Below are 21,832 nucleotides of genomic sequence, written 5' to 3' on the forward strand. Positions count from 1 at the left end.
TCCATATGGAGAGTGACACAATTGCACATCGCTGTGCGCCTCCCAAATTTTCAAACAATGTGGATGGCTCTGTATAGTTCCACATTGACATGATTGGTTGACAGTAGGTGGGGGCGGGAGATCCTGTATGAAACGCAAACTCACTTCCTTGACAATAGCTCTGCGCTGCTCCACGAAGCGCAATAAGTATGAATGCCCTGACTTCTGCAGAGGTATCACCGTAAATGCTGCACGGCCAATGCAGTGGTCAGATTGACCATGCAGCCCCTTTAATTCAGAATCAGGCAGGTGATAGCGAGGAGGCATAAAAACATGGCCTATGAGCAAAAGACTGGTCTTGTGCTCAGTGGGTGGGGTAAATCATGTTGACTTATATGGATGTATTGTTAACAAATTGCTATTATTGACATGGCGAGTGGGACATTCCCTTGGCTATAGGCTTATAGATGCCTCCCACCCTTTCCTATCGACGGCCCTGATGAAGGCGATTACACCGAAACATAATAAACTTATCAGATCAATGTAGAAACAGAGCTCTCCTTTTTTGTTATATTCCTGGATAGTGTAAGGAATATTTTTTAGATTTAAGTCCCTCAGTCAAGCACCTGATTCACTTTTTGTTAAAGCTGGTCTGAAGCGCATTTGGGGACACTTTTCCCCCTATTGATCCATAAGCATTACGATGTGATGACGTGTTCAGCAATAAATGACAAAAACAGTTGTATGAATCAGGTGAAATTAAGACACCAATCAATTGTACTGTTTGTCAACTTTATTTTGAAAAATCAAAACAGACTGCTAATATCATTAATATATATATATTGATACACTTAACGGCCAGTTGTTTCTGTTCAGTTGGAATCGTGATTCTTGTACAACATTTTGAAGTCTGCAGTTAATCTATTCAAACCTTGGGACAACAAGTGACCAAACCAATGGAGACGTTTCTCTAAGCAACTCTGTCAAGCATTCAAAGACAATTTGAATTACCCAACCCCCCCCCCCCCCCCTTTTAATTGAAAAGAAAAACAAAAAATACAACCTTTTGGTCTAGTTTCCTTCAATGCTTGTTTCTTTCAAATGTCCCAATTCCACCACTGAAGGTGGAAGGAAAACAGATTTTAAAAAATTATCTACAAAAACAGGTGAACGGTTATCGCAAAAAAATAACAGCCCAGTGCTCACATTTAGTCAGACGCTACACAGAAGCTGAACCCCCTCTAACGGCACGTCAGCTCACATCACATGCTCCCCTTCTCTTCCACACACACAAACAGGACCCGCTCTGACCTTAAATACAGAGTTGATCAGAAGTCAATTGGAAAACAACTAAGTCGTGTAGAGCGTGCCATAACAGCAATGACTATAGACCCCCCCCCCCCCCTCCCTTTCTGCACACCGACACCTACTCTATTCTGTCACTGCAGATTGTGTGTGGAGGGCTCTAAGAGCGTGCTAGCTTGGGTTCATGGGCCCTCAGTGTCCCCACAGCGTCCTTTACGGCATGGTAGATGATGTTCTTCACCTAGAGAACAGAGATCCCATCAAAATTACAACAATACGTTGCTGATTGATAATCAATTCAAATCTTCATTCCTTCTCACAGCAATGACCTATACATTTGTGGCGGCATAGTTAGTGCTCTACTTTTGAGCAGAGCCCTGGTCAAAAGTAGTGCACTACATAGGCTACCATTCGGGAGGCAGACGAAGTGTACCTGCAGCTTGTCCTCGTGGTTGGAGTGTGTGGTGGACAGGTGTCTGAACTCCTGGGTCAGTCTGAAACAGTGCTTCACGTGCTCAGGAGACACAAAGTCCTCCGCCACCTTGATACAGCTGTACAGGTTATGGACCTGGGGGGACAGCCAGGAGACAAGAGGGTAGCGTGTGAAAAATGTGTTTTTTGAAAGAGTGTGAGAGGTGTCGTGACAGAGAGAACGTGTGTGTGTGTGTGAATGAGAGAAGCAAGAGTATAAATATTATACACCAAAAGGAAAACCACAAGTGTACCCTCTGTCCCTATGTAACCATTAAACAACCCAAAACGTCTATCAAACCTCCCCTGTTACGTCCAGTGTTTCCCCTAGTACCCACCTGGTGGGGAGCCCCGGCAGGAATGAAGACTGCGTCACCCAGGAACTGTACGATGGCCCAGCCCTGCACACCATACTCCTCATACAGCCTCCTGCGCAGCACCCCGTCCAGGTACCAGCTCTGGTCGTGGATAGGGTCATGGTCCGGCGGATTCTCCTGGCCCTGCTCCTCACCCACCTGACACAGTCAGAGGGGGGGGACACTAATGGTAAAGCATATTGACACTAATGGTAAAGGATATTATTAACAGGGTGGTTCGAGCCCTGAGTGGTGATTGGTTGACAGCAGTCATATCAGACCGTACACCTCAGGTATGACAAAACATATTTACTGCTCTAATTACATTGGTAACCAGTTTATAATAGCAATAAGGCACCTTGGGGGTTTGGAATATATGCCAATATACCACGGCTAAAGGCTGTGGCTAAGAACAGCCCTTAGCCGTGGTATATTGCCCATATATCACATCTCCTCAGGCCTTATTGCTTAAGTAACATGCTATATCAGAGAGACATTGTGTGTCCTAAATGGCACCCTATTTCCTATATCAGGGCTCTCCAACCATCCTGTAGGTCCACACTAACCCTGTTCCTGGAGAACTAGCCTCCTGTAGGTTTATATTCCAACCCTGTTCCTGGAGCGCTAGCCTCCTGTAGGTTTATATTCCAACCCTGTTCCTGGAGCGCTAGCCTCCTGTAGGTTTATATTCCAACCCTGTTCCTGGAGCGCTAGCCTCCTGTAGGTTTATATTCCAACCCTGTTCCTGGAGCGCTAGCCTCCTGTAGGTTTATATTCCAACCCTGTTCCTGGAGCGCTAGCCTCCTGTAGGTTTATATTCCAACCCTGTTCCTGGAGCGCTAGCCTCCTGTAGGTTTATATTCCAACCCTGTTCCTGGAGCGCTAGCCTCCTGTAGGTTTATATTCCAACCCTGTTCCTGGAGAGTTACCCTACTGTAGGTTTATACTAAAATCACATTTCTCATGGGAACAGTAGAACTACAAAAAAAAGGCCAAGCAACCATTTTAGTTTCTTCCCTGAAAATATCCCAGATATAATACATTGCCTGAAAATGAATGTTCAGATATACATTACAATGAATGTGGTGATGGTGAACCCTGACCTTGCGGAGAAGCTCGCGGATCTTCTCGGCGTCCTTGGCAGAGTAGATGTGCCAGAGTGCCCCGGGCTTCTCCTTGGCCTCATACACCCTCCTCTTGGTCATCTCATCCACATCACCCTCCTCGATGGTGGTCATCACCTCTGCAGGACCAAACAGACAGACAGGGATGAGCAAACATGGGCAGTCTCGGAGTGAGCATGAACTCTTAGGGAAGGATGGAGGAAAGAAGAAACTAAACATCACACATTGACATCCTGAGGTTGTGGGCACAGGAGAGAAAACACTACACGTTCTAACTTGGAGAAATGCTGCTTCACTATGTCAGAATCATGAGGTGCCATCTCAAAGGGACACTCTATTCCCCCGAATAGTACCCCATTTTGATCATAACAGTATGTGGCCCTAGTCAAAAGTAGTGCAGCACATGGGAAATAGGGTGTCATTCCAAATGCAGTCAGGTTAAGTGCTGAGTCATCACCCAGAATCAGATGGACACTGAGCTGGCAGGGGAACTGTACCTTTCTTGCTAAGCCATTTGAGACAGAGTTGCTTATATATTACGAATCAAAAAAACATTGATGGCTAATGAGGAACGGGACTAAAACATTACACTAGTGGAACTACATGTATTATTCACTTTCTGGCCACTTGGACAAATGACCCCCAGAGCCATAGGACAAGTTGCCTGCATGTGGGCGAGGGAGAGATGGGCGGGACTAAATGCGGGCACAACTAAATGCGGGTGCAGGCACAACTAAATGCGTGAGTTTATTTGCTCAGACTTTCCTCCAGGCTAGGCATCTCTAGATGCCCATCTCCAACAGTCAAAGCCAGAACACCCGTCACCCCAGACAACATAAGATGCAAAACATGAAAAATCTACTAGCGTCTACCAGCGTAAAACATTAACAATAATAAGTTGTTTAAAGGCTTTAAACAGAGTTTGACTATCCGAGGGTTAATGAAGGTCTACACAGGGTAGAAGACCACAGAAAGACCCAACTCAGACCACAGATAAACCACAAAGGCTTTTAAATTGATGCACCCCTGTAGTGTTCTGGCCCCGACCCCATGTGGGAAAGGACATGGGATGGGGGAGTAGCGGAGGAGAGAAAAGGGGGGTGTTAGTCAAGAAGGCCATGCTAAAGAGGTGATAATGGTATAAAATTGCACAGACCTTTACATCCAGCGATATCCATCTCTGTGAACAACAAATGTTCACACAATCAACATGCGAGACCCATGGGAGGGTCTTTCTACCATAATCCTGTCCATTGATGCATGGGGGGGCAACTCCCATTGGGCTTGTCAGAGGCCTCCAGTGATATAGTCCAGGGTCCATATCCACAAAGCATCTCAGAGTACGAGTGCCAATTTAGGATCAGTTTTGCCTTTTAGATCATAATGAATGAGATTATATAGATCAGCACACCGGAGATGCTTTGTGGATACAGGCACAGGGTGGGAAACCTGGGAGAGGCCACAGGAGTGCCTGACGACAGGCTAAAATGGAACATTTACACCATTGTTCTGTCTCAATGCTGAGGAATGGCTTCCTTTTCTTAGTTCAATGGGACAGTATTTGATCTTGGTCAACCTATCGACATTCCTTTAAAATATCTGGGAGCTTCTCAAACCCAATTATACAGGACTGGTTTTAATATCATTCCAAATATTGTCAGCCCTTTTTTTTATTAATAAAAACAAAAAAAAACAAAAAATTGACACTTTCTTTAGATGTAAGGTGTTTAAATCTGTCATAATGATACTCCTGAAAAACAATGGAATAAAACCATGACTGTCCAAGGACAAAGATCCCAGGACAACCATTAACGTACCATACAGAAAAGTCTCAATCATTAATGAGTGTTGCTGGATGGAGGTGCTGATGTCTGTGTGTGAGTAGCAGTGTGATATAGCGGTTTGATATAGAAATGCACTTAGTAAGAAATGGACACTTGTGCTAAATTGCTAGCCATGCTAACACTTACATTGTATAGCCCAATGTACGTCAATGCTGTAATGTGTCTGCTCTGCTGTGTGTTCTACCTCACTGTGTGAGAGTGGGTTGGTCCTACTCACCCTTGACGTGGTCTCCCTCTCCCTCAGGGATGCCCACGTACACCATAACGTTGACGGCATCAGACACGTCCAGATGCAGGTTGGTGGTGCCAACACTCCGGTCTTCTGTCTCCATCAGACCTGAGAGGGAGGAAGACAGGACAAAGCCGGATGATAGTGGTGAGAAAGAGATGTGAGGGGGTTGTGATAAATGGAAAGAAGGATAGATCAAAATCAGAGATACTGCCATTGGAGCTACTGCTAACTAGCTATCTATTGACCAGCTATGGGATCCCAGTGTTAGTCTGTCGGGTTTCTCTCACCATAAGCATTATACATCTTAGGCCCCAGGTCTGGCCTGACAAAGAAGTTGGGCAGGCGGGAGGCCAGGTTCAGACGGCCGTCTCTCTTAGTGTACTCTGGGAGGGGGAGGTTGTCCATTAGGTCATCAAACCGTGTGGGCATCATGTCTCTGAAGTCTTCTCCAGGAGGCCAGTCCTTCAGCTTCAAAACCATGGGCTGACCATCACTACCCTTCAGACGCTCTGGAAAGAGAGAGAAATGAGTGAGTGAATGAGTCAGTGAATAAATGGATGAACGAATGAATGATCCTGTTACTTACTGGAGATGATCTGGAAGCCGTCCCAGAAGTCTCGAACCTTGACGTCAGAGATGATGGCACAGTTCCGACAGTTGACCAGGTCAACATCCTGGTCCCCAAACTCCTCGCTGAAGGCCTCAGGCCGCCACAGAGCCCCCTTCAGACGCTTATGGATACCAGACACCAGCACCGGCTAGAGAGGGGGGAAAGGGTTCAAACAATCAGCTTCTCTCACACTGCACATCCCCCCTCTTCCAAACCTCTCCAACTAATCTATTACATGGCATGGCGTAACAATGTACATATTGCCGAAGTGCGTCTCCTTTGCTCTTTGAAGTAAAATAACTCCATACCCACAAAAACCTCTCTCTCATTTGTGTACATCCCTGTTAGTGACAATTTCTCATTTTGCCAAGATAATTCATCCACCTAACAGATGTGGCATATCAAGAAAATGATTAAACAGCATGATCATTACACAGGTGCACCTTGTGCTGGGGGACAATAAAACACCACTTTAAAATGTGCAGTTTTGTCACAGAACACAATGCCACAGATGTCTCAAGTTTTGAAGATGCGTCCAATTGGCATGCAGACTGCAGGAATGTCCACCAGAGCTGTTGCCAGAGAACCTAAAATGTTCATTTCTCTACCATAAGCTGCCTCCAACATAATTTTAGAGAATTTGGAACCTTCACAGGGCAGCTCATCTGCATGCTCATTGTTAAGTTCATGTTTTAAGTATCCCAATATTTCTGTTATTACGGGGCTATCACTCAGTCCAGAGTGCGCCTGCGCAGGAAGTCTAGTCGTTGATGGACCTGGCCTTGAGTGTAATAGCGACCTTTGAGGGTGTTCATACGGTATAGTAAACTTTGTTAAACTGGAACCTTGTCGTTGTGTCATTTCGAGTTAACATTGTTCACAAGGTTCTTGGCCAGACTACGGTTCGGCATCGTAACCGACTTCAGAGGGCAAATGCTCCACATCGATGGCCACTTGCATGCTGGAGAAGTGTGGTCTTCCCGGTTTTAATGGTACCAAGCAGATGGCATGTATGGGGACATGTATGGCGTTGTGTGGGTGAGAGTTTTGCTGATTTCAACGCTGTGAACAGAGTAGGGTTATGATATGGGCAGGCATAAGCTATGGACAGCCAACACAAATGCATTTTATCGATGGCAATTTGAATGAACAGAGATACCGTGATGAGATCGTGAGGCCCTTCATCCGCCACCATTACCTCATGTTTCAGCATGATAATACATGGCCCCATGTCGCAAGGATCTGTACACAATACCTGGAAGCTGACAATGTCCCATAAATCACCATACATCAATTGAGCATGTACGACAGCGTGTTCCAGTTCCCACCAATATCCAGAAATTTTGCACAGCCATTGAAGAGGAGTGGGACAGCATTCCACAGGCCACAAATCAACAGCCTGATCAACTTTGCGAAAGGAGATGTGTCACGCTGCATGAGGTAGTATGACACACCACCACATATTACTCACACCACCACCACTACATATTACTCACATCACCAATACTACTACATATTACTCACACCACCACCCTCAATACTACTACCACCATCACCATCAATACTACCACCATATACTCACACGACTACTACCACATAGTACTCACACCATCACTACTACATATTACTCACACCACCATCAATACTACTACCACCACATAATACTCACACCACCACCATCAATACTACTACCACCACATATTACTCACACCATCACTACTACTAACACCACGAATACTACATATTACTCACACCACCAATACTACATACAGTGGGGCAAAAAAGTATTTAGTCAGCCCCCAATTGTGCAAGTTCTCCTACTTAAAAAGATGAGAGGGCTGTAATTTTCATCATAGGTACACTTCAACTATGACAGACAAAATGATAAGAAAAAAAAATCCAGAAAATCACATTGTAGGATTTTTAATGCATTTATTTGCAAATTATGGTGGAAAATAAGTATTTGGTCACCTACAAACAAGCAAGATTTCTGGCTCTCACAGACCTGTAACTTCTTCTTTAAGAGGCTCCTCTGTCCTCCACTCGTTACCTGTTTCAACTTGTTATCAGTATAAAAGACACCACAACCTCAAACAGTCACACTCCAAACTCCACTATGGCCAAGACCAAAGAGCTGTCAAAGGACACCAGAAACAAAATTGTAGACCTGCACCAGGCTGGGAAGACTGAATCTGCAATAGGTAAGCAGCTTGGTTTGAAGAAATCAACTGTGGAAGCAATTATTAGGAAATGGAAGACATACACGACCACTGATAATCTCCCTCGATCTGGGGCTCCACGCAAGATCTCACCCCGTGGGGTCAAAATGATCACAAATTCCAGAACCACACGGGGGGACCTAGTGAATGACCTGCAGAGAGCTGGGACCAAAGTAACAAAGCCTACCATCAGTAACACACTACTTCGCCAGGGACTCAAATCCTGCAGTGCCAGACGTGTCCCCCTGCTTAAGCCAGTACATGTCCAGGCCCGTCTGAAGTTTGCTAGAGAGTATTTGGATGATCCAGAAGAAGATTGGGAGAATGTCATATGGTCAGATGAAACCAAAATAAAACTTTTTGGTAAAAACTCAACTCGTCGTGTTTGGAGGACAAAGAATGCTGAGTTGCATCCAAAGAACACAATACCTACTGTGAAGCATGGGGGTGGAAACATCATGCTTTGGGGCTGTTTTTCTGCAAAGGGACCAGGACGACTGATCCGTGTAAAGGAAAGAATGAATGGGGCCATGTATCGTGAGATTTTGAGTGACAACCTCCTTCCATCAGCAAGGGCATTGAAGATGAAACGTGACTGGGTTTTTCAGCATGACAATGATCCCAAACACACCCCCCGGGCAACGAAGGAGTGGCTTCGTAAGAAGCATTTCAAGGTCCTGGAGTGGCATAGCCAGTCTCCAGATCTCAACCCCATAGAAAATCTTTGGAGGGAGTTGAAAGTCCGTGTTGCCCAGCAACAGCCCCAAAACATTACTGCTCTAGAGATCTGCATGGAGGAATGGGCCAAAATACCAGCAACAATGTGTGGAAACCTTGTGAAGACTTACAGAAAACGTTTGACCTCTGTCATTGCCAACAAAGGGTATATAACAAAGTATTGAGATAAACTTTTGTTATTGACCAAATACTTATTTTCCACCATAATTTGCAAATAAATTCATTAAAAATCCTACAATGTGATTTTCTGGAGAAAAAAAATCTCATTTTGTCTGTCATAGTTGAAGTGTACCTATGATGAAAATTACAGGCCTCATCTTTTTAAGTGGGAGAACTTGCACAATTGGTGGCTGACTAAATACTTTTTTGCCCCACTGTAATATATATATCCAATAATGTCATATCGGTGCATCACTACTACATATTACACACACCATATTACTACAAACTCTTCTCTACCCCCCCCAGAAAGGTCTCTCTCACCTGGCCCTGTTTCCAACACTCTCTGAAGATCTTCCAGTTGTTGGTGTTGGAGGGGTCCTGCAGGCAGAGCAGGCGTCCGTCACAGAGCCAGGAGTGGGAGGTGTGGGGGTCTAGCACGCTGAGGCCCATAACCCCGTCCCTACGGCCAACCCCGCCTAGCTCACTGCCGCCCTCCCCCAAACGACGGCCCTCCGCCTTCTTGGTCTCCACCACCGAGGCGATGATATGGTCCAGGAAGTTAGGCAGGCTGCCCTTCAACTTGTCCCCCTGATGGAGGAGGAGGGGTTAGACATGCAGTCTAGGGCCCTAGGGCTCTGGCCAAAATAGTGCACAATATAGGGCATAGGGTGCCATTTGGGACACAAACTAGAACTCTGTGTAGATTCTATGAATTCTGGAATGGCCCTTTAATATGAGCATTCTGAATGATCTTAGTTACTGTGGTAAGCTGACAGACACTCACAGCTACTGAGGTGGAGAAGACAGATGGGAAGGTTACTCCAGAGTCTCCGGGGCCCTGGGGGAGCCTCCCGGGTCCAGAGTTGAGCAGGTCTCGGAGGCTGGAGCCCTCTGGTTTGGGCTGGCTGTTGCTGGAGCCCAGCAGCAGGCTGTTGAACAGTTTAGGACTGGAGGAGGAAGACGAAGGCTTGGACAGGGCGCTGAACGAGTCCAGGCCGAAGGGAGAGCGTGTGTCCCGGCCCATCACAGAGCGCATCGACCCAGAATCTGGAGGGGTGGACAGGAGAGGAGACAAGGTTAGAAGATGGTTAGATACCTCACAGATCATCTCATATTAAACACATGTACAATAAATGTCGAGAGTACCGTCCAGAATATGACGTAGAACTGAGAGTACAGAGAGATAAGATGGAGTCACCTTTTGTGTCTTCCACCTTGGCTTTCTGAGTGGCAAGGTCTGCCAACCAGTGCAAGGCGGTGGAGTTTCCCTCACCCGTGGAGGGGCGAGGGTCTTTGGGGGTGGGGGTCTGGGCAGGGTTTGGGGTGGCGCTGGTATGGTTGGCCCCATTAGTATCAACCCCTCCTCCCCCTTCTGACGTTGTGGTGGAAGTAGGCTCTGTTTTGACCACTGTCATCTCCGCCCCCTCTGGCTTAGGAGTGGTTGAACCCGCTGGACCCCCGCCACCTGTGATTGGTCCACTACCACTGCTCCCCGTGCTAGAAGAGACAGCAGACTGCTGGGACATCAAAAAAGGAAATATTAGCATTATACTGTATACTAATAATGCCCCATGACAACCAACACGTAAAACAAGTGAGAACTATGTACAGTGCTTTTGGAAAGTATTCAGACCCCTCGACTTTTCCCACATTTTGCTACAGCCTTATTCTATAATGTATGAAATTGTCTGAGGTCCTGTGCGCTCTGGAGCAGGTTTTCATCAAGGATCTCTGGACTTTGCTCCGTTCATATTTCCCTCAATCCTGACTAGTCTCCCAGTCCCTGCCACTGAAAAACATCCCCACAGCATTAAGCTGCCACCACCATGATTCACCGTAGGGATGGTGCCATGGTTCCTCCAGACGTGACACTTAGCATTCAGGCCAAAGATTTCAATCTTGGTTTCATCAGACCAGAGGCTCTTGTTTCTCATGATCGGAGTCCTGTAGGTGCCTTTTGGCAAACTCCAAGCGGGGAGTCATGTGCCTTTTACTGAGGAGTTGCTTCCGTCTGGCCATTCTTCTCTGATCGCTGAGTTTGGCAAGGCTGCCAGCTCTAGGAAGAGTTTTGGTGGTTCCAAACTTCTTCCATTTAGGAATGATGGAGGCCACTGTGTTCTTGGGGACCTTCAATGCTGCAGACATTTTTTGGTACCCTTCCCCAGATCTGTGCCTCGACACAATCCTGTCTCGGAGCTCTACAGACAATTCCTTTGATCTCATTGCTTGGTTTCTGCTCTGACATGCACTGTCAACTGTTGGACCTTATATAGACAGGTATGTGTCTTTCCAAATCATGTCCACTCAATTGAATTTACCACAGGTGGACTCCATTCAAGTTGTCGCAACATCTCAAGGATGATCAATGGAAACAGGATGCACCCGAGCTCAATTTCAAGTCTCATAGCAAATGGTCTGACTTTATTTACGTAAGTATTATGTTTTGTGTGGTATTTTGTTTTATAACTTTGCAAAAATTTCTAAAAACCTGTTTTCACTTTGTCATTATGGGAAATTGGGTGTAGATTGGTGAGGAAAACATGTAATTAAATCCATTTTAGAATAAGTCTGTAACGTAACAAAATATGGAAAAAGTAAAGGGGTCTGAATACTTTCCGAATGCGCTGTATAGATGTATAAATGTTATACATATTCTGTCTCTTGGTACAACATTAGAAAAAACAAAGATGCAGCACCTGTGAGATGCCATTGGGGGCGCTAGGGCGCACTAGGGGCCTGTGGTGCCGGCTGGTGCAGGGGCAGTTTGCCTTGATGCCCCATTTGCCCCTGGCTGAGTGCACCATATCCCCTATGTTATAGAGAGCTGTGGGAGAGAGAACAGAGAGAAGTCAACATGGGATGAATTAATGAGAAAGATACAACACATGTTGGATGTCAAGTTCGGGCTGGGAGTTTTTCCAGACTATGTGACATGGGCCCGTATCCACAAAGCATATTAGAGAAGGAATGCTGATCTAGGATCAGGTCCTCCCTGTCCATAATCTGATTCATAAAAGGGAAAAACTGATCCTAGATCAGTAGTCTTATTCTAAAAAACATTTATGGACCCGAAGCAGGAAAGACTCCAGGCCCTAGTTCAAAGCTCCTATAGTTATGATGATGTTACCAGTTCCAGGTATGATCTGTGTGGGCATGAGGTTCTGAGGCTCGTGTCTCTGGCCCTTTACACACTTCAACCAGGAGAACACCTCGTCATCAGGCCCCTCGTCCACCTCTGAGAGACAAAACATGTGATGGATGATTAATTTATACACACACACTCCCTTCAGCTCAATCTTCACTTCTTCAAAAACATAGTCACTGAAAGAGCAGTCCAGGCCAATCACTGTACGTAGTCGAACTGGACAATACCATGCCCCAATCCGTCCCTGTGTGTGGAGTCACCATAGAGATCCTACAATCCACAATGCAAAATGTTATAAAGACTCCAGGATGTAATTCTGACTCTCACCCTCCATAGGGCGGTTCCTGCGTTGCCGGTAGCAGTCCAGGCACACCCCGAAGCCACACTTCCTGCAGACCCAGTGGATGTTGAAGACAGTGGTCTCACATACGTCGCACATCTCCCTGACACCGCGCACCGCACGCTTCCACGCCACTTTCTCTGTAGAAGAGGAGACAGACAGACAAGGTAAGCACAAGTCACCTCACTGAAACCAATGCAAAACAGCATGGGTTTATTTATTAATGCACACTGTAGCAAAACACTTTGCAACGGAAAACGAGAGTTTCAATTGGACAAATTCAGGTAGGTCCCTCCCCGTTAGCTTCCTAGTGAATCCACTGCAGCAGTGTGCCTGCCCAGTCATGTTAACCGTCACAGAAATCTTGGTTTAAACAATAAAGAAGTGATGGGGAGAAAATAATGAGACAAACACACACCAACATTAAAAATACATGGCTACACACACTGAACAAGTGTCAGACTACTCACGGTGTGGCTCAACCATCATCATGGCCTCCTTCTCAGACATGACGAGCTGACAGAACTGGTCTCCCACGTTGGCCAGGATGTACTTGGAGGTGTCCAGGTCCAGGCCCTCCTGTACGGACGGCGAGGGAAGCCACAGTCCCATGGCCATGGCATCGCTCTGCTGGGGGCTCAGGAAGCCCTCCACACGCAGAATGCCCTTACGTGTGAATGCCAGCCTGGGTAGGGGGAAAAGGTTTAAAGTTAGATGAGTGCAGACGAGAGTGTAGAAAACGTTTGAGATGACGGTGGTTGATGAAATGACTGATATACCTTATTGTAGCATTACATAGAAGAGGATACACCTCACAACCCATCTCTCATACACACATGTACCTGCGGAAGTGGAAGAAGCGGCAGGCCACGTTGGGGTCGTCGTCGTCAGGCTCCTGCTCCCGGTACTTCCTGTAGCGCTCCATGCGACACTCGCGACACTTGTGGAGGTGTGGCGCCACGTTGATACAGGAACCGTCCTGCAGGAATGACTCTCCTGACTGCTTCAGACGACGCACCTTAGTCACGTCCTTCAGCACTGACTGGCCCACTGGACGACACAAAGGACCAAAGAGTACCTTACATCATGAAGGGCTACAAAACCATGCAATGACAACCTATTCATGAGTGCAGGAAGGGGTAGTCCAAACAACAACTTTACCATCAATCTTGTTAAAAGGTAGACTCAGCGATATGACGTAGATGCAGAAAGTAAACATCATAGTGGGTCAATTTCCACAACAACTAAGAGCGTTGAAGCGGGAGGCTCAACTCCTCTGCCGTTTTGGTTCCCTGGCTACCACTCTAAACGGCGTGAAGCGATCCCGCGCACAGATACTGTGTGAGACTGTGTGTCTGTGAAGTCTTATCTCGCTCATCTCAATATCTGCGGTGCTGCTCGTGGCAACATCATTTCTCTGAGTCTACCTATTAATGTTTCATGATCCTGACCAAAATGGAATGATATTGATGACTGACATGTTACGTGCATGATGGAGAATCTCATTTACATACTGCTAATATCCTGAGGCTCCAGGTCTTACCTTTGAAGGGCTTGTTGCGTGGCCGGCTCTTGGCCACCCCGGGCCCTTTACCCTTCTGCAGCAGCATGGCTCCCTCCTTGACGGGCCCCACGAGGCCCCCAGGTGCATGGCCCCTCTCCAGACCCTCCTCTGTCTCACTTAGGTCCGACAGGTCGCTGTTGTCGCTGGAGTCAGAGTCACGTTTAGATGCCTGACCTCGCTCCTCCAGGGCAAACTTTTGGGCCTGGCCCTGGTCAAAAGGCATGGGTGCATTCTCACCACTCCCTCCAGCGACTGCACTCCCAAACATGGGGAAGCCTGAGGTGGAGCTAGGTCGGTCATCCAGAGAACCACCCTCAGCTGAGGAGCCCTGATCTCCTGTGGAGGAACTCTCCTTGGGCTTGGAGGAGGTTACTGACTGGGGCCTCTGGGTGAAGCCAGGGGCTGGGGAGGAAGAACTGGAGGCAGCGGCAGCTGAGAGGGAGACGAAGGGGGAAGACAGAATGCCCTTGGGCAGCTCGACCATGGTGAACAGGTTGGATTTGCTCTCCGGAGCTGAAGACGGGCCCAGGGTCTCAGGCTCCAGAGGGGCTGGTTTGCCACTGAAGGGACTGTGGGAGAGCTTCTCCCCGTAGGCCAGGAAGGGGTTGGAGGGCTCCTTGGAGCCCTGGAGGAACAGGTTCTGGTGGCTGTCTGTCTTGGTGCCAAAGCCGCCCACCGCGACACCGTTAGTGCCACTCCTGTTGTTAGCACCACCCAGAGCTGGGGTGTCCATCGCCCCCATGACCAGACCAGAACACCTCATCCCCCCAGAGCCACTGCTGAAGGAAGGTGAGAGTTTGTCCACAGCAAAATTATTGTTGAGCACTCCGTTGCCTGCCGATTGGGTCTCAGGCACTTTGGACTGCTCTTTGAGAGAAGCTGTAGCTGAGCTAAACAGGCCAGCTGATGCCGGGGCCAGAACAGAGGGCTTGAACAGGCTAGGAGGCTTCTTACTCAAGCTCTCTGACACTGCTGTGAAGTAGTTGGTGTCCTTAGACTGGCTCTGACCTGGAGTCTGGTTCTGGTTAGGACCACCAGGGTTCTGGCCAGTCTTCTGACCCGTCATACACTGGAAGAATAAGTTCTGGTCTTGCTGCTGCGGTTGGGCCTTGTTGTTCTTGGTGCCTCCAAAGGCAAATCCGAAGGGTCTAGAGGAGTCCTGGGAGGCTGACGGTGTATTGGAGGAAGCGCTGGTCTTGGAGCTCACCTCTCCGAACACGGAAGCCCCAGCAGGCTTGGACTGGGGAAGACGGAACCCAGCCGCAGCCAGGATGGGAGTCTTAGAGCCCTGAAGAGCAGGAGGAAGAAATACAGGATATTAGTGACAGAACAATGATGGTTAGTAAATACTATGAAAGGTATAAGACCAAGGTCATGTAAAGTGTTACCAACTCACCTCCGACTGGTTGGTTGTTCCTTTCCAGACAGGGGGTTTGGGGCTGAAGCCAAGGGAGGCAGAGAGAGCCACGCTGGGAGCACTGGCTTGAGATGGGGATGAGATGGTCACCGGGCCTGGGGAGACTAGGGCAGCCATCTTGGGGTTGGTAGACTGGGATGGCTCTTCTCTCTCTAGGGTGGGTCCTGCTGGGGAGGGCTTTGGGGCCAAAGCTCCAGGGACCAGGCTGGGCATCTGGCCCAGAGAGGGGAAGGAAGTGTTGGAGAAGGGGGAGGGGGCTTGTTTGAGGGGGGGTGGAGTGGGGGTGGCTGTGGTGGTGGAGTCAGCAGACCCCTGTCTGTCTTGTGTGGAGAGGGCACGTCCGTTCTCCTTGGTGTAGCGAGGCGGAGTGTTTGATTGGTCCATCTGGGAGGAAGTGCTGTTCGGGGAGGCATAAACCTGTGTGACTTCAGAGGAACTGCTGTTCACTCTGCGTCCTCCTCCTGCTAACTCTGCTCCCCATGTCACCATTCCCTCTTCAGAGGCCTTGGTGGAGCCGCTCCCGTTCTGTCCGTCTGCTGCTCCCTCTCCCGAACCCTTAAAGCGCTTCAGGGTCATGTCCTCCTCGCCCTCCGAGGCTGTCCTCCGTCTACGGCCGCTCTCGCCCTTCCCTCCATCGCTCTCCTTCCTCCGTCGAGCATTCTTCCCTTTCTGACCGAGGAGAGGAAGAGATCAATGTAAAGGGATTAGATAAGGGTGTGCAGAACAATTACCCAAGTCAACCAAAAAATGTAATCCTTTAAAACAAAAGCTAGACGAGAGGAATGGGACTGTATCCTTCATCCAACTTACCTCATCAAAGTGATCTTCAGCCAGCATCACATGTATTACCCGGGGATCCACCACCTGAGTCTCCTCTCCCTAGAAAACCACATCTGGCACATTAACAACATGTAGCTAACTACCATCAACACATCTGTTACATTAGCAACACGTAGCTAACTACTATCAACACATCTGTTACATTAACAACATGTAGCTAACTACTATCAACACATCTGTTACATTAACAACATGTAGCTAACTACTATCAACACATCTGTTACATTAACAACATGTAGCTAACTACTATCAACACATCTGTTACATTAACAACATGTAGCTAACTACTATCAACACATCTGTTACATTAGCAACACGTAGCTAACTACTATCAACACATCTGTTACATTAACAACATGTAGCTAACTACTATCAACACATCTGTTACATTAACAACATGTAGCTAACTACTATCAACACATCTGTTACATTAACAACATGTAGCTAACTACTATCAACACATCTGTTACATTAACAACATGTAGCTAACTACTATCAACACATCTGTTACATTAACAACATGTAGCTAACTACTATCAACACATCTGTTACATTAACAACATGTAGCTAACTACTATCAACACATCTGTTACATTAACAACATGTAGCTAACTACTATCAACACATCTGTTACATTAACAACATGTAGCTAACTACTATCAACACATCTGTTACATTAACAACATGTAGCTAACTACTATCAACACATCTGTTACATTAACAACATGTAGCTAACTACTATCAACACATCTGTTACATTAACAACATGTAGCTAACTACTATCAACACATCTGTTACATTAACAACATGTAGCTAACTACTATCAACACATCTGTTACATTAACAACATGTAGCTAACTACTATCAACACATCTGTTACATTAACAACACATCCAAAGAGGTAAAAGCAAATCCAGGCAGTGTGTGTGTACCTGGTCCATGGTGATCTCCATGATGTGTGATTTGGGGTCGTGCCGAGAGACCAAGCCCAGGGCCCAGTGCTCCTCAAACTCACACTGGTACACCTGAACCTTCCGGCCCTGGACGGTGTAGGAGCCTGGAGACACACCAGCAAGACAAGGGTTAAAGACTCCTACACCTAGTGCAGTGTGCCAGAAGGATATTATGGTGGGACTGAAAAGTGGGAAGAGAGAACAGTACTGAGGAGTAGAGGCTAGCAAACCCAGTATTGAAGAGTAGAGGCTAGCCAAGCCCAGTATTGAAGAGTGGAGGCTAGCAAAGAACCGTATTGAGGAGTAGAGACTAGCCAAGCCCAGTATTGAGGAGTAGAGGCTAGCCAAGCCCAGTATTGAAGAGTAGAGGCTAGCAAAGAACCGTATTGAGGAGTAGAGGCTATAGCCAAGCCCAGTATTGAAGAGTAGAGGCTAGCCAAGAACCATATTGAGGAGTAGAGGATAGCCAAGCCCAGTATTGAGGAGTAGAGAAAAGCAAAGCCCAGTATTGAAGAGTAGAGGCAAGCAAAGCCCAGTATTGAAGAGTAGAGGCAAGCAAAGCCCAGTATTGAAGAGTAGAGGCTAGCAAAGCCCAGTATTGAAGAGTAGAGGCAAGCAAAGCCCAGTATTGAAGAGTAGAGGCTAGCAAAGAACCATATTGAGGAGTGCAGTGTAGGAGAACATGGGTGAGCATGAAAGCAGGAGGAAAGTCAAAGTGCACCATACACAGGTCATTAGTACAATAGGTTTCTAGTCATTTCATAGTCTAATAGACTCACCCTTCCTGAGGATCTCCTGCAGCTCAAAGTCACTGTGCCAGCTGGAAACTGCAGCCTGCAGAGAAGGCTGCTCCAGTAGGAGAGAGTGCCTCACGTCTTTCGCTGTCTACAAAGGGAAAGACCATGACACACAGTGATAACGCACTCAGTGTATAATACACACATCAGATGAAAGTTGACACACACGACATTGAGCAATGTAAGCCCACCTCAAATCTCTGGAGTGAATTCCCATCAGGGAGGAAGTCCAGGGTTCTGCTCCCAAAGAACTCTACTGGGACAAGGGAACCAAGACCCACACGGTCCACTAGACACCGGAACGCCTAGCAGGGGAAGAGGAACATTGCTAGGACAGGAGCCACTACATTTGAAGGGTGAGATATTATATAACATTCCCATCTGGTTTAAATGGTGGAGTGGCTGGAGAATGAGTGTTTGATATCGCTAATGATATTATCATCTGGCAAACCATGAAAGCGTCCATGTTGAACTGTACGATAGAAAAGAGCAGCAGGTTGGTGTGTGTGTTGTCTTCTTCTTGTGTAAATCTAACAGGACCTAAAGACATCCCCTGCTAGGACCATTGCATTTCCACCAGCTGGTCTGGCCTCACTTCAAGGTGCAGGTGTGCCTTAGGGAGCCAGCAAGGTTTGGTGAGAGGAGAGAGCATACATATTACACACACCCTCTGTGAACTAACCATCACCCAATACCCTCCTCCACCAGGGGCATTCACCGGAATCTGTCCAATAGAAACAGTAGTTTTGGCGTTTCATCTCCAGTTATTTGGACAGATTACAATTTCGCAGGCGTTAGCATATTTCGGAAGGAGAGAGGACATTCGGCCCATAAAAGTGCAAAGAGAGACATGAACTCCTCATTCTTTTAACATGTTTGGGCCCAGAATTGAAATTCGACCAGCTGACCCATTATGTGAGTCTTTATTTCTGGGTTAACTGGGAATTAGGGTTTACCAAATCCTGTTGTGGCGATAACATGATGAGCTAAGCAACCGATCTGGCCCTGGACCAGTTACCATCAGCATGATCTGGGGTGTATTCACGAGAGAACACAGTAGCAAAAATAATGCGCAAAGAAAACAATAGTTCCTCTTACCCTGCACATCCTATTCATTCCTGACTGATTCTCTCAGTTTACACCCATAATCTTTCCAGGGGAGATTAGGTCAATCCTAACCCAGTGAGGTTGCTACTCACCAGAGCTGGCCAGGCTGTCCCAGAGGTTACTCCAGCTGCAGGGTGGTTCTGCTTGGGCTGACTGCAGTTAGCCCAGACAATGGCACTCTCTACCAGTACAGCTCTCACCTCCTCCCCATACACCTGTACCCAGGAGCGCCTGCGCCACGCACAGTCCTCAAACTCCACAAACACCTACAGGATGAGGGAGAAAATGGAGGGGGAAAATGGTGGGAGAGTGGTGCGTTTCTGTTAGACTAGCTATATTAACTTAGGCTAGGTTCAGAGGCCATTTTCAAAATAGCAGAGGTAAGACAAACACAGTATTTGGTTGATGGGAAAACAGAAGCCAAAGGCAGGCAGGCTACAGGCAGACAGCAGGACAGGCCTTGGTAGGATCATAGTCAGCAGAGCCCAGGCAGCACTGGGTCACAAACACAGCCCATCTACTCCTCCAAGTCTAAGCAAGGCCATCTCTATCAGGAAGACAGGTCAATCATTACAAATAGGCTTGTCAATTCCAAACCAGTCTCCCTTTCTCATTAACCCCTCATGTCAATTAGTAGTCTAGAGCAACTTTATTGATGAGGATTACAATGTAACAATGGATTGCATTTATATGGGTTAATGCTTTACTCAAGGGGCAATATATAGTTGTAAGCAAAAGCCCATTTTAAATGTGTAACTTGCTGACTCACTCTGCATACAAAGCCAAATAGTACAGTCTATCGGATTTTAATTGTGGGGATCTGTGAGAGGATCAACAACTGCTGTGCCTTGAAGAGTGCCCTCCTACCAAGACCTGAGAAGCTGCAGAGAATACTTGGTGTTAATTATGATGATCGATACAAACAGAGGCTAGTCCATGCAAAAACAAAAACACATTTACAGCCAGTTACATCAACCAGCCCACCCCAAAGACAGTAGACACATAACAGAAACAAGAACAAGAGCTGGGGCTGAGTGGAGAGCATTGAGGTGTCGGTAGCAACCATCTGCACCTGTTAAAAAGCTTTTTTCTAAGAATGGTCCTGGAGACTTCCTTGAAAATCGCATAATCTGGATTAACTACTCCATGCAACACCAGTCCCTTTCTAAAATCTGGATTTGGCAATTGCGTTGGTGCATGTCTGCTTTGTCATCAAATCATGCAAGATAATGCATGCAAGATAATGCATGCATCAACAAATTACACCGGCTAAACTACTGTTCGGCCTAACGTTAGCTACATATCCCGAAACCATATATAGCCGACATTTGGTTATTTAAAGCATGCAAACCTATTAGACTGACATGAACATTTTAATGAGGCTATGGCACGTGATTTTAATTCTGGATACTATGCTAAAGTTGGTAAGCTAGATAACAAGTTGGGAAGAAAATATGTCAAAGGCCCAAAATCATCGGGATAAATTATGGAGGCCGCTGCTATCAGGCAAGCGAAACACAGCGGCCCCCGATTGACTATATTTTAGTAGCTAAAATTATTTGGCTAGATAATACCAGCAAAACCCAGACAACCGGCGACATTTGTATTATTCTGCTTAAATCAGTTTCGTTAAATACGTAGTCAGGTTATTAGCTTGTTAGGTAACGTCAGCTGTCTTTATTCACATGTAAACACTGACCGTCAGCCCCGCAGCTGCTGTTGTTGTCGCCTCTCCTCCGCTCACCTCTACCCCTGGGCTGGCCAAACCTATGACGCTGACAGCCCGGACGGTCCCCCGGAGCCATTCGCGAGTCCAAGTGGACTGCTCCGCTTCGGGTCCGGCTGCGGACCTTCCATCGCTGAGGAGCAGTAGAAGTCGCTTCCCAATCAGTTCAAGAGAGTCCCCCATATTTAACTAGCCACCATGAATTGAAATATAAACTTCCTTCGCTGTATTTCTGCTGAGAACTCCGATGCACTTAGCTAGCTAGTCAGGTTATATCCGCCTATGTGACAGATTTAAGCCTCAACTACCGCAACTTTGCTGCATGCGCGGCCGATCAAGTCACGCCACAAATAGAGAAGTACCGAGATGTTATTGTCCTCAAAGCTACTGTCCCGCTCTATCCGCCATTGAGGCTCTCAACAATCAAACGCACTCCTCGTACAAGGCTCCACTGCGGCGATAGCAAGCGTGTGAATTGCGACAGCGACTCATGCTGGTTCATATCAGGCACTACACATAACCTGTTTCATCTGGAATAATGCCAAGTAAAATGCTGAGTTCACACCGCCAGCCCAATTGTGATATTTTTTTCAATAGTTGTATTTTGACAAATCAGATCAGCTCTTTTGCGTAAAATCTGATGTGATTGGTCAAAAGACCAATTATTGGAAAAAAAGATCAGAAGTTTGCTGCCTTTATAAACGCAGCCAACGTGTCTGGATATCTGGTGAGAAAAAAATAAATTTAGCCTAAAACGTAAATCCAAAGATTTTATTTATTTTTTCCTGACCAAAATGATTTCTGTCTGGACACAACAGAGATGCGGTATGCTCTGTAGAAAGCAGACACACAGTGTTCAGAAGCAGTCATTTTTTACCTTTTGCTCTCCTTAATCCACAAACT

The 21,832-nt window shown here is 46.8% G+C and overlaps 1 protein-coding gene across 4 annotated transcripts; it reads right to left on the reverse strand.

The window, feature by feature from the left end:
* Nucleotides 1–757: 757 nt before the first annotated feature.
* LOC110504800 (lysine-specific demethylase 3B) lies at nt 758–21,427 on the reverse strand. 4 transcript variants are annotated; one of them, XM_036969604.1, is made up of 24 exons: nt 20,948–21,427; nt 19,296–19,469; nt 18,288–18,401; nt 18,079–18,184; nt 17,279–17,403; nt 16,317–16,385; nt 15,486–16,175; nt 14,069–15,377; nt 13,368–13,575; nt 12,996–13,210; nt 12,513–12,665; nt 12,168–12,275; nt 11,737–11,864; nt 10,239–10,557; nt 9,825–10,087; nt 9,362–9,628; nt 5,898–6,069; nt 5,599–5,820; nt 5,297–5,416; nt 4,392–4,415; nt 3,215–3,354; nt 2,094–2,270; nt 1,718–1,852; nt 758–1,525 (listed from the first exon to the last, which is right to left on the reverse strand). In XM_036969604.1, exons 1-24 carry the CDS (start codon nt 21,110–21,112, stop codon nt 1,445–1,447), a joined length of 5,484 nt encoding a protein of 1,827 aa, XP_036825499.1. In that variant the 5' UTR covers nt 21,113–21,427; the 3' UTR covers nt 758–1,444. The 4 variants fall into 4 exon arrangements, with proteins under 4 accessions (XP_036825499.1, XP_036825497.1, XP_036825495.1 ...); XM_036969602.1 differs by having other exon boundaries at nt 10,239–10,554; nt 20,903–21,426; XM_036969600.1 differs by having other exon boundaries at nt 20,903–21,426.
* Nucleotides 21,428–21,832: the final 405 nt, after the last annotated feature.

The sequence above is a fragment of the Oncorhynchus mykiss genome, chromosome 31, assembly GCF_013265735.2.
Source record: "Oncorhynchus mykiss isolate Arlee chromosome 31, USDA_OmykA_1.1, whole genome shotgun sequence".
Taxonomy (NCBI): domain Eukaryota; kingdom Metazoa; phylum Chordata; class Actinopteri; order Salmoniformes; family Salmonidae; genus Oncorhynchus; species Oncorhynchus mykiss.

Excerpts from the sequence above, each read along its gene's own strand:
- LOC110504800 (XM_036969600.1), bottom strand. The coding sequence starts at position 21,112 with ATGGGGGACTCTCTTGAACTGATTGGGAAGCGACTTCTACTGCTCCTC. Across the intron at positions 10,558-11,736 it reads CCCCCAATGGCATCTCACAG|CAGTCTGCTGTCTCTTCTAG; the intron begins GTGCTGCATCTT and ends TTGATGTCCCAG. Across the intron at positions 5,821-5,897 it reads CGGCTTCCAGATCATCTCCA|AGCGTCTGAAGGGTAGTGAT; the intron begins GTAAGTAACAGG and ends CTCTCTTTCCAG.